The sequence below is a fragment of the Melopsittacus undulatus genome, chromosome 4 (assembly GCF_012275295.1).
Source record: "Melopsittacus undulatus isolate bMelUnd1 chromosome 4, bMelUnd1.mat.Z, whole genome shotgun sequence".
In the NCBI taxonomy this organism is placed as follows: Eukaryota; Metazoa; Chordata; class Aves; order Psittaciformes; family Psittaculidae; genus Melopsittacus; species Melopsittacus undulatus.
In genome coordinates, this window is record NC_047530.1 from 101,266,215 (window position 1) to 101,286,075 (window position 19,861).

The 19,861-nt window shown below is 53.9% G+C and overlaps 1 protein-coding gene across 1 annotated transcript in view; it reads left to right on the forward strand.

Moving 5' to 3' along the window:
* The first annotated feature begins 17,870 nt into the window (after positions 1-17,870).
* MXI1 (MAX interactor 1, dimerization protein) overlaps positions 17,871-19,861 on the forward strand; it is a 56,827-nt gene continuing 54,836 nt past the window's right edge. The window contains exon 1 of the mRNA XM_034062010.1: positions 17,871-18,166. Within this exon, the coding sequence (XP_033917901.1) occupies positions 17,983-18,166 (184 nt within the window). The 5' untranslated portion in view covers positions 17,871-17,982. The remainder of the gene's footprint in view (positions 18,167-19,861) is intronic.

Here is a 19,861-nt window from a genome sequence, read left to right on the forward strand (position 1 = left end):
AACTGGATGATCTTAAGATCCTTTCCAACCCTAACTATTCTATGTTTCTGTGATTATGCATGTGACTCCTTGAGAGTTTATCCTGAAGGTGGCTTCTTTCTTGTGCTTGTTCTGAAAGCTGTGCAAGAAACCAGTCTGATCGTATTAGAGAGTGGTTGTTTTCTCTGTCACAGCTCCTGGAGATGAAAGAGGACAGGCCCGTGGTCAAACAACACCGTGCTGTCAGGCAGTGGGGTTGAACCCAAACCCCAGCTGAGTGTGTGCTGCAGGCTTTTCTCTCCCAGAGCACACTGCTTGGGCTCACTCTGCAGCATGGGTTTACGTGTGACAGCCCAAGACGCAGCACTGGGGTGGTTTCAGTGCTGTCAGTACAGAGCAGGGAAATAGCTGTGGAAATCACCATTTTTTCACGTTATTAATGAAAACAAAGGGTTTCTTTTCTGTCAGGAAGATTTCTGATGCAAAGTTGCTTGAAGACATCTGTGTCGTGCCCTGCCAGCACATGGTATACCTTGGAGTCTCGGAGGCTGCAGAGGCTGCAGTGTTGTGTTTGCATAGCTGCATCAACTCTGCGGAATGTCTGTAAGGAATTCAACACATGGTCCTTCCACAAATCAGCCTTTTTGTGCCCATGACAAGAAAGTGAAACTCCAGCTCCCGGAGCCTGTGGCAGTTTCATGAGCTGAGTCCTTGCATGAGACATTCATTTTGATCCAGCATCTTGAATAAACCTTAACCAAGATTCAAATTCTATCTTACTATTGTTTGTCTCCAGGAGCATCCACACTCTGCTTTGTGCTGCACTAACTTGAAAGTAGACTCTATCAAAACAGAGAAGCTAACACTGTGTTGCACCAAGTGCAGCTGCAGGCTTCTTCTTTGAACTCTCTCTATTCCTATGAGTCCACGAACCACAACAGACCCTTCATTTTCACTTAGATCTGACTCTCACAGTGTTACAAGAAGGATCTGAGACTCTGCGAGCCAACGCATGGAAACGAAGTAGATGTTCATAACAGGCATAACATATATTAAGGCTTAAATGTTGGGAAGTAGGAGCACTTGGAAAGACACGGTTCAAAACAGATCATTGACATGGTAGGAAACAATTAGTACCATTAGGATGCTTAACCCAAGAAAGAGCAATACAGAGAAGCAGTGGGGTATGCTATGCGGAATTATGTGTAAGAACTTTATATCTAAGAACTTTAAAAAGGAAGACAATGGGTTTATAAGGTTGTGTATCTTTCTAGCTCACTTTTGTCTGTGTATGGCCATGCTAAAATCTGCATTGTGACCTGGGTGCTCACCTGCTGACTTCTCTTACAGACTGTGAAAACCTGTTCTGGAGATGAGTGTTACATGGCAAAGCAGATTGGGCTTGTCTGCAAAAATTGCCCAAGAAGGTGTACTTTAGATACTTTAGTCTGACCTAAAGTATTGTGCCTCTATCACAAGGAGGCATGATAATGTCATGGTGAAGGCTGTCATAGGCCATTAGGGCCAGTGTTTTCCTGCCTCACCAGTTGAGTTATTGTAAAGTGCTAAGCATGCAGGATAAATTCTTGTAGGAGTTGAGGGTTTTCTATTCTTTGGATGTCCCGTTTGCAAAACCATTGAGTTTTCACTGTTCCATCCTATGGAAACTTCCCAAATACAACATACTGCTCACTAACCAAGGGCAGGGAGACAGGGCCACCAAGTCCCACAATGGGCACGTGGATCTGATGGGAACTTCTGGCAGGAGCACTGATGATGTTTCTCCCCTTTCCTTCACACTGGTGGGAAACGCATCTCCCCTCCCACAGGGTTGATGTGTGGATCTGTGTTTGTTGTTTCGGGTACCCAGGGTGTTAAATGAGGTGGAGGGCTCATAGAAAAGCACTATTGAGAAGTTGCCTGATGCTGTGCCTGCAGCAGCTCTGGGGTCACTGCCACCTGAGTGGCTTAAATGGCACAAGCAGCTCGGTGAGGATGGCCAGGAGGGTGTTTGGTGGGGATTTCAGCTGTTGCAGAGCCTGTGTGCACTCCTGCATTTAGAGACTTGCAGATTGGCCAAACTTGCCTAGACTCTTAGAGGAATAGTAGAAAGCCCACCCCTAATATTAAGGCTCCTCAGCTCTTTGCCCCAATCCCAGTTGCAAAGCCAGCAGCCATTCAGGTTCCTAAGAGAGAAGATAGCCAGAATTTAATGTGGAGAAACATGTGTTTTCCTGCAGGCCTGTTCTTTGGAAGCTTCACGTGTTACCTGTGCCAGCAGGACCTGCAAGCAAACCCAAGCAGCTTGCACTTGGAGCAGCACACAGCATGGACAGTTTCAGTCAAGTCTGATCCGCTTGTGAGCAGACAGAGCAAAGCCTGAAGATGAGAGCTGGAGAGCAAAGAGTTCACTGTGAAACCGGGGTTGAGTCCCCAACACAGCCTTTGACTGGTGAAACCTCAGGCGGCCTTTAGATGGCATCAGAGCCCCACGTTTGCTGCCTTCGCCCCCTGCAGCCGGAAAGCCATTAACAAAGAGCTCTCAAAGAAAGTGTTTCGGTGGAGATTTTGTGGGCTTTATTCCCGTTCCAGCGCAGCGAGATGAAAGCAGACATCTGGCTGCTGGGCTCGCTTTCAGTACTGGTTCATTTCATAACCCAGTAATGGAGGAAGCGAGACCTCTGCTCCCCTCGGTCCTCCTGTGCTTTCTCAGCTGGAGAAGGATGTTTTGAAGGGGTTTTTGCACTTGTAAGCTCTCTCCCTAGAGCAGAATGCCTTCATGGTCACTATTTCCTCCCTAGCAATCTCACCCACCGGCTGAGGGCTCTCAGCATTCCTGGCTGGTTGGGGCAGAAGTGATGGAGATGTTGTGGAAGGTGTGCAGTGGGACAGGGCTCAGAAGCCACAGAGCTTCGGGTGTCTGGGGCTGGAGCTCCTCCTCAGGTGAGCAGTACCTGAACCACAGAATTCCAGACTGGTTTGTATTGGAAGGGGCCTTAAAGCTCATCCAGTTCCAAGCCCCTGCTACAGACAGGGACACCTTCCACTAGAGCAGCTCGCTCCAAGCCCCATCCAACCTGGCCTTGAGCCCTGCCAGGGATGGAGCAGTCCCAAGGCAGCTGGTGAGGTGACCCAACATCACACATGATGGGCACCGCCAGCCCTTTGTGCTGAAACCAAACCAGTGAAAACCCAGTGGATGCAGGTGTGCTCCCTGCCCACCCCTGCCCCGAGCGGGTTTCACCCAGCATGGTGAGAGCAAAGCCATAAATGAGAAGGTGCCTGCTCTGCACCTCCTGCCCCAGCTGCCGTGCAGATTGTAGCTGTTTGTCCCAGGCACGTTGGAATGGAGAACCAGAAGTCATGGAAGCCACATCTATGGGGAGATCCACAGTGAAGGAAGTCGTTTTAAACCATCAGAAAATGCACTGCCGTGGAGGAACCACACCAGCTCTGGAGGCTGTGCCGGCTTCCCATAGCTCTTTACAAGGGAATGGCAAGGGAAGGGCATGCTTTGATACTGCCAACCCACTTGTGCCTTCTTGTCCTTCAGCAGGCAAATTCTGACAAAGCCATCTCAGTCCCAGTCTCTGAACCGTGCGTTGTTGGAGGCTGAGGGCAGGGTCTCAGGAAGCATCACTGTGTGCTCACCATGGTTCTATGCATTTCTCCAAGTGTCTTCCCTTCACCTTTGTGGGATGTGGGATACTGGGCAAGTTGGAGCTTCATTCTCATCTGTTATAGCTGGTGTTCTCTGTTAGTCAGACTTGAGAAGGGAGAGGGTCAGCTGCTTGTGCTGTAACTGCTGTGCATGGAAAATCAGAGAAAAGGGAGAGAATGGAGATAGAAAAATGTTATTTTTAATGTATTATTAAGATATACTATTATATTATATACTATTCTGTCTCTCATATATAGTGGTCAAAGGGACAGATGCTCTAAATTGTCTTCAAGAGAGGAAAACATGTTGACTTCTATAAAGTGTAAGCTGTTGTCAGTGCTTCTTATTGGGGATCTGCCCGTAAATGAAGCACATAAAGGAAAATCAACAGCTGGAAGCAGCCAGAGCATGTGTTTCACAGAGCTTCCTTTGCAGTCTCTCTTGCCTTGACTTTCCCTGTTTCTCCTTCCTATCCCTGGTCAACGTTTGCACTGGGGAGAGAAAACCAAATGCTTGAGGTCACATGAAACAGACGCTGACCTTTCCCCCTCAAGGATCTTATGCTTAGGGGTGACATTAGTGCATCCCTATCACACAGGTCCTCAGCTTTCACCTCCAAACCAAGATGTGCCGTGCCACAGACCTGGTGCTGTGGGGTGAACAGGGAATCACGCAGCATTATCCTGACAGAGCCCCTGGCTGTATTTCATATAGGGTCTGACCATGTGGTCACTGTCACAGCCTGTGAAGATGCATCACCCAGAGGTGGGCCATGCACCAGTGCCAAAGGATCCTGCACCTTTCTGTCTTGCCTGCTTCAGTGCTGTGGTGTCCAGGTACCTTTCCTTTTGCATTTGCAGCAGTACCTTGGTACTGCTGCATGTCAATGGATGTAGCTTTTGCAATGTTTTTGTGTGCAAATGTTACCTGCAAACCCAAAGCTTGTCCCCTGGGCTATGGGGATGCTGAGCAGCCCAGCTCTGCAGGGGATAACTGGAACGCTCTGGGCAGTGGTGCTGTTCTGGGCATGGCTCTGAGCAGGAACCTCCTGCTCCCAGCTCCATGTTGGTTGTGACCTTCAGCATTTTGGCTGCTCCCTGCCCTCCTCACCAGGCACAGTGCTCATCCCTCTGCTCCCAAAGGTACAGAAAGTCCAAACATTGCTTGAACAGAGGCACTTGGCTCAATGGCCTGGTCTTACTCAACAGGCTGAGCATGCTTGGGTGCTATGGAGAGCTGCAGAAGAGCAAGTGTTCAGCCCTCAGCTTGATGCATCAGGAGCTAAATGACTCCTGAGCTGCAGGGGGAAAGCAGCCCCCAAACCCAGCAGCATGGCAACCGGCTTGATCACCTTGCAGGGATCAGTGTCCAGTGAACATCCTGGCACTTGAGCCCTTTCCTTCTCTTCCATGCCCCTGTGGGGATGGGAAAGGGGAGGTTGCTGCAGGTGGCTGACCTGTATCCAAGGTGTTGAGAGCAGTTAACAGACCTTAATGAACACAGCCCTTCAGGGGTGCTGTGTGCTAATGGCGATGCAGGCACCTGCCTCAGCACAAGCCGGCCCTAAGGCTTGGGGACACCTGAAGTCCCAGTGGCCATGGTGCAGTGAAACAGCTGTCAGGACATCAGCTCCTTCCTTTCCCCTCTGTCCCACAGCTGAGGAACAGAGGTGCTGCAGACTTGCAAACCCCATCAAACCTGTACAAACCCAGCCCCGAGCTGTGCCTGCCGGTGCAGGGAGCTTTCAGGGAGGACAAACAAGAGCCCAGCCCCTGTTGTGATGCAACAACCCTGTGGGATGCAGATGGGGTGTACCTGAGCACGTGCTGCACTGGGGCAGCTGGAGATGCTCCAGAGGACCAGAACCTCATCGTATCCTGAGTTGCAGCTTTGCTGGGTGCCAAAAGCGACCTACAGGAGCTGTTGTGAATACACTGCAGTAGCTGTGGTTTATACACAGGGCCTTGCCCTTGGATGTCAGACACTTCCAACCTCAATTCTTCTTTACGTGGATGAACAAGATGGAGAAGTTGTTGCTCAAATCCACTCAGCAGAAAGGGAGCACAGGTCAGTAACTCCCTTCCCCAAATATCATCCACCAGCTTCTTATTCCAGTGACTTTAAGCATCCTTCCCTCTCCAGTGGGCAGTAGCAGAGTGTTTTCAGCCCTTACTCTTTCCATCTGCCTAGACAACCCAAACACCAATACCTATAATTATATATATTATGTATATTGGTATATACATATTATACATGTTAATTATATCTACAGAGACATTAATTAATTGACCCAGCCTGGCTCCAGTTTTACTTTAAAGTTGGCAGGAGTCAATATTCAACCAGCACTAGGAATATGCTGTATAAATAATCAGAGTTTGTTTAGATTTATTCAACAGTGTTTACATATAACAAGTTCATCACTGATTTCCTGGCTGGCACATCACCTACCTGGGATCATTCAGCCGGAGCAGCTGGTCCTTCCTGGCTTTAATGGGGCCAACTTCACAAATGACTTGGAAGAAGCACATTGGCACATTTTGCTCTGCCATTGTCTGTGTAATGGGAGAATGTTCGGGTATTGGAGTGATTTTGTTATAAGCAGATGTTAGCATAGACTCATAGAATGGTTAGGGTTGGAAAGGACCTTAGGATCATCCAGTTCCAGCCCCCCTGCCATGGGCAGGGACACCTCACACTAAACCATGTCACCCAAGGCTTCATCCAACCTGGCCTTGAACACTGCCAGGGATGGAGCATTCACAGCTTCCTTGGGCAACCCATTCCAGTACCTCACCACCCTAACAGTAAAGAACTTCTACCTTGTATCTAACCTGAACTTCCCCTGTTGAAGTTTGAACCCACTACCCCTTGTCCTGTCACTACAGTTGCTGATGAAGAGTCTCTCTCTGGTATCTGTTTATGGGCTGTCTTACTCCATTGGGTTTGATTCCTGTGTCTCGGTTGCTTTATGGCACTAGAGAAGGCCCAGATGTTCTCTCAGGGTGAGGTTAGAGGCTCTTTGTCAAGTGCTGCTGGAGCATCCTGCCAGAACCCTTGTGCTTGTTGGCCTGGTGAGGTGCCTGCAGTGCTGGCCCCTTGCTGGGAATAGCAGAGGAATAACCGAGTCCTGATCCCTAATTTAAAAGAGCTTTGTGCAAGCTGGGTGGGAGGCAAGGGGAAAGGTTCATGATGATCGCCAGGCTGGACAGGGCTTGGAGCAACCTGCTCTAGTGGAAGGTGTCCCTGCCCATGGCAGGGGGTTGGAACTGGGTGAGCTCTAAGGTCCCTTCCAACCCAACCCAGTCTGTGATTCAATGGTTTTCTTACATTGGTCATTTTAGCCTTGAAAGCAATGCACACATGCACGAGCAGGTCAATGGCTGCACTGGAGGGACTGGGCTCCCAGAGGGCACCTTCAGCCCCCCTGAACCCCACATGTGCATGGCACAGCTCACTGAGGTTCATTTTGTGCTGCCTTTTTGGGGCAGGTTTTGGCAAGTGACACACTTTGCCCTAAGCCTCTGCAAGATCAGCACCTGGCCTTTAGTGCTGCTGCAGCCCAGGAGCTGCCACTGCAAGTAGGGGAGTGGTGCTGCCTGGAAATCCAGCCCCTGTTCTCACATCTAATCAGGGCTGTCAGTGCCACAGATTTACTGAGCACTGAATAAACCTTTGCTCTGAGAATGGAAACTCAGTGCCATGGTCCCTCGGCATCTGTATAAATGCTGTCTGCACTGCAGGTAAAGCAGTACCTGTCCTGACAGAGCCCTAGACACCAAGTGGAAGGTGTTAAAGCAGTGCCTATACATGGTACACAGCAATGCACAGGTGCACCAGGGCTGCAGAGGACACAGGCTCACGCAGTCCCCATGGGTCAATGCATTAGCCGCAAGATCATGAGGTGCCACTCTGTTTAAACCATCACTTGTGATACTGAGCATCTTCAGTGCTCTGAGCTTTGTTCCTAATGAAATGAGGGGGTGCTGTGGGAGGTGGCTGGGAGCCCTCCTCCTGCTTGGCTGGGCAGGGAATGGATGCTCCTCACTAGGAGCCTGTCCATACCTATGTGGGTGCTTGAAGGAGAAGCTGTGAATTATCCCTGTGGGATGGTCCCGGCTCTGGCAGGTTTTGAGAAAGGAAAAGTGGTTCTTACCCTAACTCAGTGACTTGGAACAGAAGCCTGAGCTCTGCCATAGAGCTGTCAGGGGCAGCCACGCAATTGCCATCTGGGCATCATGCTGACCAGACAGCGTGGTGAGGCCATGGACACTCGAGGCTGCAATGGGATCCCTGGAGCAGTGCTAGCACAGGAGCTGCTGTGCCAGCTCCCATCACCGTCCCCTCTTGGCTGATGTGGACTCTGAAGCCATAGCACTGGGCACACTGCTCCTTCCTGAGCTGCTTCAGAGCACAGCAGGAGGAGGCAGCCAGAATGAGCCTGGGTTTAGCCAGGTTTTAAAAGGGCAAATTCTTCAGGTCCAGGGGTCAGGAACAAGCTTCTCCAGTGCCAGATGAACTGCAAAGGCTGCTCTGCCTGCCCCAGTGCCCAAGTTTCTGTAGCCCACAAATAGCTTACTACCTGGGAAACTCAGATTAACAGGCATATTCCCATAAGGAGAACTAAGAAGGTCTGGCACGCAGGAAGCATTCTCCCATGTCAGCCTATGGCCAGCATATGATCAAACAGCCAGCCAGGCTTCTCCAGGAGCACAGCTACATGTGTGTATGCTCCCGTTTTGGCTGCTGCCTCCAATTTACCGAGCTTGGGAAACACTGCGGGGCTGTGACCTGCACCCACCATGGCTCACCTGTACGCTCCCTGTATGCAAGAGAAACACCATTAGAGATGAGGACGTGCACTCAGTTGCAAACAGCTCATGTTGAGCAGATGCAGTTGCTGCTGCACCTCCTGCTCTGAGACATGCTGAGGGCTGCTGCTGCATGGGAACAGGGCTCTGCCCCCAAACCTGCCTGCTCATGGGTGCTCCCTCCCACCCCAGGGAGGAAACATGCACCGTGCAGCTCTTCACCCAGCCAGGGCTCCCCTGTCCTGCTGTGCCAGGTTCCTTTTCCATGTCAGGGTGGGATTAAACCGCCCAGCCCATTGTTCATGGCCGTCCTCTAGAGGTTTATAAACAAACCCCGTTTCCCTGCTGGCTTTGTGCTTTCCCATCTGACGCACCCTTGGTTTCCTCCTGTTCCAGGCACCTTCAAACAAACGGCCTCTTTTTTGCCTTGTTGGTGTTTGTTTGCTTCCTCCCAGCTTGTGTCCGAGCAGGCGCCGGTGTTGGCCGCTGCGCCCAGCGCACGTCTGGTATCGGGTGCCAGGATGCCGGGTGCCGGGACACGGTTATCTGAGAGTTATGTGAGTTTCCCATAAATTACTCCGTGTTGTAGGTGTGGGTGTTAATGTGCAACCTGGTGACAGAGCAGTCGGTTTCACTGGGTGCGTGTGGTGTGTTAGCGACGGGATGAGGATGCTGAGTGGTCCAGGGATGGGATGCACCCATCCTGAACAGGGTGAGGCAGAGCCATCAGGCTCCTGCAGAGCCATGTATGAAGTGGGTGACCCATGGGTGTCACTGCAGCACAGGCAGGGTCACACACCCACCATCCTAAAACATACCTGGGGTATCCAAACCCACGTGATTCCCCAATTAGTTTTAAAGGCCATAATTAATTTCTGAGGGATTTAAAGCATGTGGAATCGTGCAGCACTTTGAAAGCAACTCTCACAGCATAGTTTGTGTACATAGTTAAGGAACACTGAAATCCACCCATAATCTGTGTGAGTGCCCTTCCTTATCAATATTGAGGATAACCCGTTTGTATCTTCTTCTGTGCTACATGTCTGTATTAGACACTGCCATAAACACAGGTCCGTGCCCTGAGCAGTACAAGGAAGGTGTGTTTTGCTTTCTCAGCACTCACATTGCAAGGGCAGGCTAATTGTTAACTCTCCTTGTTTATGTATAGCATTTGGGTAGAATCTTCTTCCCCTGGCCTGAGCCTGGGGTGAGAGGGGAGCCAGGGATGCTCTGAGCATCACAGGGTGAGAAGATGTGGCTGCGGGATGGAGCTTTCCCTTCTTTACCTGCTTCTGCTGAAGCCAAGGTCCTGAGGGCCCACACTGGTGATAGGGCAGCTCTTCTGCCTCCTAAGTTAAAGGTTTTAATGTCCAGCTGGGTGATTCCCAAGCAAGACTGAGGTCGTTGCCATCTCCCATATACGCACTAGCACCGTTAAGGTCAAAAAAGAGCAGAGAGATAAATCTTCCATTATCTCTACATCTGGAATTCAGGAAGAAGAAAAGGAAGCCCAAGCAAAGGGATGTGCTGAGCTCTACGAGCACACGGCCAGCCCCTGAGCTGGCACGCAGCAGCCCAGCCCTGGTGACGTTGGGGACACAGATGGATTCACCCCAGCTCAGCACAGCACAAGTGGGTGTCTCCTGTTATTGGACATTCTCTTCCTCCTCCCGAAGGCCGAGGCACCCACGGTTTCACATCCCACCCACGTCTGGAGCCACCAGCTCCAAAGGGAGGGCAGGATCAGGCACTGGAGTTTCCCTGCTCCGCTGCCTTTGTGTGTAAACCGGGTTTATCTCCATTGTTTGACCAGCACTGGCAAATTGCACCCTGCCTTGTGCGTGGTTAGGGAGAGGCAATTAAACACCGACCCGACGGGTACTGCAGCCAACGTGCCTGGGACAAACAGCTGCAATCTGCACGGCAGCTGGGGCAGGAGGTGCAGAGCAGGCACCTTCTCATTTATGGCTTTGCTCTCACTGTGCTGGGTGAAACCCGCTCGGGGCAGGGTTGGGCAGGGAGCACACCTGCATCCACTGGGTTTTCACTGGTTTGGTTTCAGCACAAAGGGCTGGTGGTGCCCATCATGTGTGGTGTTGGGTCACCTCACCAGCTGCCTTGGGACCGCTCCATCCCTGGCAGTGTTCAAGGCCAGGTTGGACGGGGCTTGGAGTGAGCTGCTCTAGTGGAAGGTGTCCCTGTCTGTAGCAGGGGCTTGGAACTGGGTGAGCTTTAAGACCCCTTCCAACCCAAACCATTCTGGGATTCTGTGGTTCTGTGACTTTTTGCTTTCCCCCTGCAGCCCCCATCTCTGTGTTTCTCCAGCAGCTTTCCTGCATTGCAGCCCCGCAGGCTGCTTCTCCTGGCAGCAGCACTGGGTGGCCACATCCTGTACATCCCCATATGATCCAGTGCATCAGCTCAGCTGCCCCTCAAATCAACCCTGTTCCTTCTTCATCACCCATGTGCCTGAGCTCCTGGCACTGAACTTGCACCAAAGCCTTCCCACCCCCAGCTTCCCACATCATCCCTAGGCAGGGTTTGCTGCCACCATCCCGCTTCACCCACCACAACCCACAGCATGCTCAGGTCTCCATCCCTCAGCCTCCAACACTGAATCACCCCAAGTGTTTTGAACACAACAAATCCTGTTGCTAATCCTGGGCACCCCAATAAATCATTTTCCTCCATTCCCTGGAGGCTGGGAGCACTCTGAGGGACGGGGCTGTCTTGCTGCAGTGTTTTCTCAGTGGTATACAAATAAGTAGGGGTAGGTCTGAACCAGGATCTCTGGGATCAGCTTCCTGAAGGTGCTGAGGGAATTTCTGGGTAGGTTTAGACAGGTACCTCTGCAAACAGCACCTCTCAGCATCATCAGTTTAGTGTGAGGTGTCCCTGCCCATGGCAGTGGGGTTGAAACTGGATGACCTTATGGTCCTTTCCTATTCTGTGAGTCTATCAAGGTGATGCTTGTGGTGGAGCAGGCAATGGGAACATCAATCAGCACCAGAGCCTCATGGCAGCCGAAGGTTTAAACTGGGTGGTGTGGATTGAGTCATCTGCCACCGTGTTCAGCAGCCTGAAACCGGGAGCAGACCATTTGTACTCCTCTCTGTTGCCAGCTTTCTGAGAGCCACCACCCAGAGGCTTGCTCTGTGTTTTGTGAGCCCTGCACGAAGGAAGGGTGGCCATAGGAGTGCCCAGGAAGGGAAATACCCGAGGCAGGGCAGTAACACGGAGCAAACCAGTTCCTGCCAAAGACGTCACCCACAATCAGCTGCTGATTTATGCAAGGTGTGTGCTGTGCTGCCTGACCGGCCCTGCCGGGACCCACCTGCCCTGAGCCCTGCTCTGGGGCTTTTTCTTTGGTCCTATACTGCAAGCAGTTTGGGTGATCCTATGGCACCCTGTATCCTGGAGGAAACAGCAGTCCAAGGCCCTGAGAGGAAGAGAAAAGGCTAAAGTGCAATGAACAGGTCACACTGAATTTTTCCTTTACAACCAGACATTTTTCTAGGCCAGGCAATGAAATGGATCAAATCTCTTCTTCAGACGTATCTGATAGCACCATGCAACACGTTAGTGGAACTGGAGGACTAGTAAATGAGTGGCAAAGTGGTGACACACTGGTGAAGGGGAGCAGAGGAGGTGGGGATGTCATCTAACACTCAATGGAATCAAGACCTGCACTAGAGGAGACTCTGGACCGGCAGCAGTGGGTTTGCTGTGGCATGGTTGTCGTAAGACACCAGGATCTCAATGGATTGCTTGGAAACTGAAATCCATCCATGTGCATGGCTGGGGCAGCAAACCAGGAGCTGAGATGCCTTGACTTGCCCATGGTGCTGGTGCAGCAATCAGCCATGGCCAGGGAGAAAGTGGAGAATGCCAAGTGGGAGCAGCCTGGGAAGATGCATGGTCCTGCTCCTTAGTTACAGTGGGAAGGGGTGGAGGAGGATGAGGAGGAAGGCGTAGGGAAATACTGGGGAGAGAGAACAGCTTTTAAAGCAGATAACATTGGCACACAAACAAATGGGTATTAACTGGTGGGGGCTGCTGGGAGGCTGGGAAATTCGTGAAGGGGATTATATGACGTGGCTGCTCAGAATAGTTGGACTAAATGACCCAGCAGATCCCCTCTGGTTTTGCCCTCCCCTTACAACACCCAGTGCTCTGAGTAGCAGCAGGGATGGTCAGTTTGTGCTTGAATATCAGGATGTCAAGCAAGTAAAGATGAGCAAAACTGCATCCAAACACTACTGGGTTTTTCTGTTCTTGGGATGTGCCAGGAAACCCTCCTGGATCAGTTCCTGTGGTCAAAACCTGCCTGCCAGTGTCTCACAGAGGCACAGTGAACTGCATGCCAAGGAGGTGTTGGAGGGAGATGCTGGTGAGAAGTGAAGGAAATCAACTGTAATTACACTATGAGACTCATGAGCTGTCTCTTGATGTGTTGCTTCCACATTCACCTGGCAGAGCCAGTGGCTGAGCTGCTCCCGAGCTTCCTCATGAACTGATGCTCCTGCTGGGAAGCACTGTCACCTCCAAGCCACGTGCTCCCTTCCCCAGCCGGTCTCCATCATTGTTGGCACTGTGGCTAGGGGCTGCCTTCACTGTGGCATGGCAGTAGGGCCAAGAGCATTGTCCTTGTGTCCAAAACTGCCCCACAGCCCGTGTCCACCATCAGATTCCTGCAGCCTCCCCCTGGGCACTGACCCCTTCTCCCAACTGCAGGTGAGCAGTAACAGCAGGGCTGGGCATGACTTTTGCTCTAAAATATAATTAACCTTTTAAACTAAACCTGAATCCATTTGATTCAGAATAGCCCCTGAGCCCCTGCGAGGGCAGGGAGTAATTCTGCACTGTGAGTTTGTTGTTGCCATTACTGGAGTCAAGCATCGGCTGTGCCCTGATGTATTTCCCACCTTAATGCCAGCCCCAGCAGCTGCAAAGCCCAACCCAGCCATGAAATCCATGGGCACTGATTTGCCTGTGTGTATCTGGGATCTCCTCCTTGTACAGACTGTGTGATGAGCCCAGGCTCTGAAAGCTGTTGCAAAGCAGAAATGAGGCATTGCTGAAGGGATGGCCCTGGGGAGGGCAAAACTGAGCCCACATCCTTCCGAACCCCTGGGCATCATTTCCATGCCCTCCATCATCTTGTGGGAGAATGTCTGGAAACCTCCCAGGACATTTCTCCTTTACAGCTGCTGCCTTTTTCTTTCTCTAAGCTTTCTTTCCTGCAGCTGGCTCACCAAGACATGAGACCTGGGAGGGAGAATGGGAAAAATGAGGCACCTGAGCACCTCAGATTCATGCTCTGTCTCAGGGATGAGTGGTTTCATAGCTGTGAACGCCTTGGGAAGACTGTCCTGAGTTAATGCATCAAAACACAGCAGGACTGGCAGGTTATTTGCTATGAAATCAGTACAAAGCTGGGAGGAGGGACACAAGGTATTTGAAAACAAGAGGAGACTCAAACTACCATCCTCTGGGAGGTGTGGGTCCCTCTTTGCTTTTCCTGCAGTGCATCCCGTTTCTAACAGAGAAGCACAACTGGGCCCTGGCCTAGAGAGCACAAACCTCAGCAACGTGTTGGATATCACAGATATGGAGCTTAACATAAAACCCCAAAGCCAGAGCATGCAACACTGCACACTGCGAGTATTCCAAGTTCTCCCTGCCTGGAGCAGCGTCAAACGACCTTGTCTTTATCCGGCAGCCTGGACTCGAGGATCAATCCATGTATTCCTAGGAGTGGTGTATAGTTTCCTGTTCAGCAGCTGGAGAACTAGATCCTCCGCTTAGCCCGTTTCATCAGGGATGCACTCTCCAGCTTTCTGCCACGTCCATGTTCCCACCCACCTCAGCAGATCCCATCCACCCCTTCCAGAGCCACCCAAGACCCAGTGGGAATGTTCAGCAATGAATCCACCCACCGAAAGATGTGCTTTTCCCTGCTGGCACAATGCAGTTTCAAACCATATGTATGCTTTCCCTTCAGGGTGGGCAAGAAAGAATCCTCTATTATATTTATATCAGTACTGCATAGCAACTACTGTGAAAGGCCAAGTAAAAACGGCAAAGAACGAGTAAGAGCCAAGAGGAGCTTGCGCCAGCTCACAGCCTCTGAGAGAGGCAACTTACAATTGCAAAGATGGGGGGAAAGGGGGGGCCCATAGGGCTCCACTTGGTCCCTCCACTAAGAAGCAACTCCACCACTGCCTTGCAGAGAAGAAACTGATGATAAGAGTTCAGGGTGAGCTCAAAGGTTGAACAAAGGAGAAGGCAAATAAAGACAGCATGCACTTAACTGGCTGTATTTAGGAAGCTGCTGTGGATGAGGGTGCCGGACCACGGCTGCTGGATGTGTGGAGCTGGGGATGCTGCAAAACCTCCTCCCTTATTGCTCCTTCTGGGCTGCCTCTCAGATCTCTCCATGTGCTTCCCTCTGCCCACCCTTTATTGCAATACACCCCCAGCCCGTAAACCCTAGAAACCTCATTTCTCCTGAGCCAGTTCCCTTGCAACTCCTGCCCTTGGGCCATTCCCTTGGAAATGCTGGTATCTCCCTACCCCATTCCCCAGCAAATGTCACATCTCTCTGCTGCCACAGGAGCAGACAGGACAGGTAAGTGTTCTTGCATCTCCTGGCATCACCAACAGGCAACAGCCTGAGCTGTGCCTTGCCCTGCCCTGTCTCTCAGTACAAACACCATGGGAAATGCCCAGGCACAGTCTCCAGTGCTCCACCAAAGCCCCAGCCATGCATGGACTCCCAGGATGCAGATGGGAGCTGTGATCCAAGGCTGTTGCAATAGAGCACGAGCACAGCGAGGCCAATTCAGCACCCTGCTGCTGGTGGCCAAAGATGGAAACCCAGAGGAAGAAAGGGAGCATCAAAGGGCCCAGTCCCACTCAGCCAGGGGTTGTGGGGCTGGCAGCTGGGACCCAGAGCTGGGTCAGACCCACCAAGGTTCTTGGGAGATCCTGCAGCCTGGCCAGAACAGCAGAGCTGCTTGAACCCTGCCTGGGGGACACTTGCTTTCCTCTGTAGAAGTGCCTTTAAAGACAAATTATCCTGGAACATAGCTAGAAGGGAAGGGAATCCAAATTATGATTAATCTGGCTTCAAACCTGGGGTATCACAGTGGGAAAAGCAGTGCTGGCTCCTGATGGCTGAATCAGCACCAATCCATACAAAGCATCCAGAAAATCCCAGGAGAAGGGCTGTGCAGGTGTAAGAGGAGGACCAAGACATGCAGTTAGGTAACAGAAGATGCTGCTGTTAGGCACAGGATCTGCAGTGTGACCATACACATCCTTGCCTTCTTCTGGGAGAGGGGATGAGACTTTGAAATGATCTGATTTTTGAGCAGTGTGGTGCTGGCTGCCTCTGCTGCCTCGGGTGTGTTTTCAGTAAGGACTTTTAAGCTAAGGTCATGGAAAGCTTTCTTCTCTCTGCTGGTGAGCAGGCAGAATAACGCCCTCAGCACTCCAGCGAGCTGGGCAGCTGCTCCTGTCCGGGTTTCCAGCAGATGCATCCAGGGCTGGTTAGAGCAGAGACAGCCCCAGCGCAGCCTTCGTGCAATTAGAAAGCCAGAGACTTTCTGCTTGATGTTCTAATGAGCGTTTGCCAGTGCACACTTGTAAAGTGAGTATTGTGTCTTATCTCAGCTAGTCAGTGGAGTTAATAAAAGCCAAGTACATTGTGAGTCCTTTATGGTTCAGCCTGGCTCCCACCTCCACCCCCTGCTCTGGTCAGCAGCTGAAATCCTGCTCTTCTGCATGGCCAGATGCCTGCAGGGGCCGAACACACTGCAGCCGGGCAGCAGCACGCCATCCCACTCTGCTCCCTGCTCCCAGGCTCCACCTCTGCTTTCCCTGCTCTTCTCCAGGCCATGTCTAAATCCAGCTGATGGTTTGCATCCCCCCCTTTCCTAATTTTCCAGGGACTTCCCCTCCCTGAGCAGTGCTGATCCCATCCCGTGCCATCCATCAGTACACTGCAGATGGCAGCAGGGGCACCCTGCCAGATGCAGTGATCGAGTCGTGGTATCTTAGGGCAGGAGCTGTGTGGTGCTGCCAGCGTGGAGGTGCCACACGGGCACGGGAGAGGCAGTGGTGCTGAGCCATCCGGAAAGCCTGGCTCTGGCACGTGCCCTTCCCAGGACACATGACCCATGAAATCCTGCAGCCCTGCTTCCCAAAAATAGCCTGCCAGCCCCCAGCAATTGGGAGCCAGAGGGACTTCATTGCATGCGCTGCCGTTTGGGGCATCATCCCCTCTCGGGTGATTCAGGTCCTGTGACACTGCAGGCTCCAGGTACCAATTAACACTTACTAATATGGCATCTTTTAAACACACCACGACCTCCCTTCTCCCCAGACCTCCAGCCAGTGGTGACCCCTATGAGGCCAGGGAGCCCCACAGCACTGGGCATTAACACGTCCCCACACCCCAGCATATCTCTGGGGCGATGCTTCACCCTGGCTGCTCCCACAGGGCTCCTGGCTGGATCCAGACCAACCCGACCGGCAGGTCAGGAGCGGGGTTTCACGCTGACAGCGTGGCAGCACGGCTTGGGCGTTGCTGTCACGAGTGGAAGCAGAGCCAGAAGGGTGTCAGAGGGAACCCTGTGCCAGTGGGGTCTCCTGCTGCCCGCTCCAAGCTCCCAGGCTTGAAACAGCAGGCTTATGGAAGTGTGAAGGCTCTCCTCTTCCTCAGCCTGGGTCAGGCCCCAGGCTCTCTCCCCGGGGCACGGACTCGCTTTAGCTACTTGGCTGCGGAACAAGGGGAAAATAAGGATACACCCCAGCCACACTGTGCCGAGCCCTGACCCTGGGTCCGCAGGGACAGACACGGGCTGGGGGGTGGCTGGTGCTCCCCCCGCCTGCTCCCCAGCATTGATTTGCTTTCTGCCAAATCCATTTCTTAACCACTTTTAGAGTCTGAACCCAGAGAGGGCTGGGGGGGTCACTGCTCAAAACAGGAGTCATTTGACATTAAAGCACTGGCGCTTCGTGACCCCCATCACCCCCAGGCTGCTGTCCCCTCGGGTCCCTGCGCAGGGGAAGACCCTCGGGCAGTGGCCGGAGGTGACACGGGGTGAGCAGGGTAAGGACCGGCCCTGCTGTGCCCCTGCGTCCTGGAGGCGGGTGCAGAGGGGCCCCGGTGCCACCACCGACTCCGTACCCCGAGGGCCGTTTGCCGGTGGGGGGGTACAGCCCATCCCGGGACAAGCCCGCCCCAGCCCCGCCGCCCGCTCCCCCCCCGTTCCCCTCCCCGCACCCCGGGAGCAGCGCAGCCGCCGGCGCTCGCACTCCGCAGGCGCGGCCGGACCGGGCCGCCCCGCCGGGGCGCGGGGGGGGGGGGGGGGGGGGCGGGACGGCGGCGGCGGCCCGTGGGGCGACAGAGCGGCTGGGCGGGCGGTGGCGGCGGCGCTAGGACCGCGGCGGCCGCGGGGCTCGCCGGCAGACGGACGGGGGGGACAGGCGCGCACGCAGCGCCGCGCAGGGAAGCGGCGGCGGGGCATGGGGAAACGCGGCCGGCCGCGGAGGGAGCCGCGGGGCGCAGGGGAGGCCGGCGGGGCCCGGTGCCCCCTCGGGGACATCTGCAACACGAGCCCCGCGGCGGGCATGGACACCTTCCTCTACAACGTGCAGGTGCTGCTGGAGGCCGCCAGCTACCTGGAGCGGATCGAGAAGGAGAATAAAAGTAAGTGTGGGCTGGCGGCCGCGGGTGTGCGTGACCCGCGGAGATGGGGGGGGAGGCGGAAAGGAATAATAGCGCAAAGTTTTGGCTGCGTGCAGGGGACGCGGTGACAAAGGGCGCAGGGGTTGGCCTGCACCCCCCACGGCGGGGGTACGCGTGGGACCCCCCTGCGACCGTGGAGACCGGGCCCGGGGGGAAAGTTTGGGATGGAGAGAGGAGCGGAGCGGGACGGAGAGGGGCATCTCCGCTTGCCGGAGGGAGCGGGCTCTGAGGGGGGACGCGGAAAGGGGACCGCGGGGGGCCGGTGGCGGAGCCGGAGCGGCGGGGGAGGAGGCGGTGACACGTCCCCGCTCCCCCCGCCGGGGCATGGGCAGAGTCACGTAGGCAAGAGGCAGCGCTCGCCAGGTAGCCGGCGGGGAGGGCAGGGCAGGGCGAGCGCCCGGTGCGGGGCGGTGGCCCAGCCGCACCGCCGGCCTCCTGCTCCGCGGGTGCGGTGGGGTGCGCGTAGCCTGCGCCCCTGCGCGTTAGCCCCTTGGAGCGGTGTGCGGAGCGGGCCGCGGGCTGCCGGCCGCACAGCGGGGCAGGCGAGCGGAGCAGACAAAGGGTCTACCGAGCCCCGCGGCCGTGCGCGCCCGCGGAGCCCCGCGCGCGGAGCGGACACCCGCGGCCCCGCCGCGCCGGCTCCGCCCCCGCGGACACATGGTTCGCACATGGAGCCGACCCGCCGCGCTCATTGGTGGAAACCTCCTGGGGGGCGGAGCCGATCGGCCTGCTCCGCCAATGCACGGCGGCGGGGTCCCCCTTGTGACGTCACGCGTTGCCGAGTGGGGCGCGGAGCAGGGGGTGCGCGGTGGGGGGGATCGAGCCTGTGGTCCCCCGGGTGTCACATGGGATCGTGGCCGGAGCCCCGGCTCCTCTGCTCCCCTGCGCTTCGTCCCTGTTCTCCTCAGGGTTCGGTTCTTCTTTAGGCCCTATTATGATTTATTTTATTTTCTGCTTATTTTTAAATGGTTTTTGTATTTTCTTTATTTTCCTCATTCATTTTCCCTCCTCCATTCCCAGTTTTCCCCCTTTCCCCCTCCTTTTCATGGAGCATGTGCTGCGTTTTCCTTTCCGTTTAACTTTACAAAGAGATCAGCGAGTCCCTCACCACACGTCTCCATCGCACACCACCCTCCCCTTGCTGCTCGTCCCCTATGGCACCTATAGGTCCCACGAAGGGGAAGATTTAGGGTGCCCTTGTTCTGCAGGCACGCAGCCTTCCAGGGAAAGGGATCCCGCTGCGGAGAAGCGGCTCTGCCGCTAAAGCCATGGTGGCGGTGGGCTGAAAGCCCTTGTTCTCCACTCGCCCTGAACAAATCCAGGCTGCTTTTCTGCTTTGGGAAGTTGAATTGATATTGGGGTGAGGGGGGTTCTCGGGTGCTAATCGCTGTTTCATAATGAATCTGCAAAGCCGTGCAGCTGAGCTGCACCGCGGCTGCGAGCAGGGAAGTGACAGGAGTTACAGCAAAACCCGTGTTTGTGTGTGCAGGCAGCAGAACCAACGCTTTGGAAATCAAACGGAAGAACACCGCTTTGGGTTTGTTTGCTTTGAGAGAGCTCTTGTCTTGAAGGGGAGCTGTCACAATCATGGGGTTTCTCTGGAAGAGGGAGATAGATTTTTTCTTGCTGCTGAGGTGGATGATATCTGATGTTTTA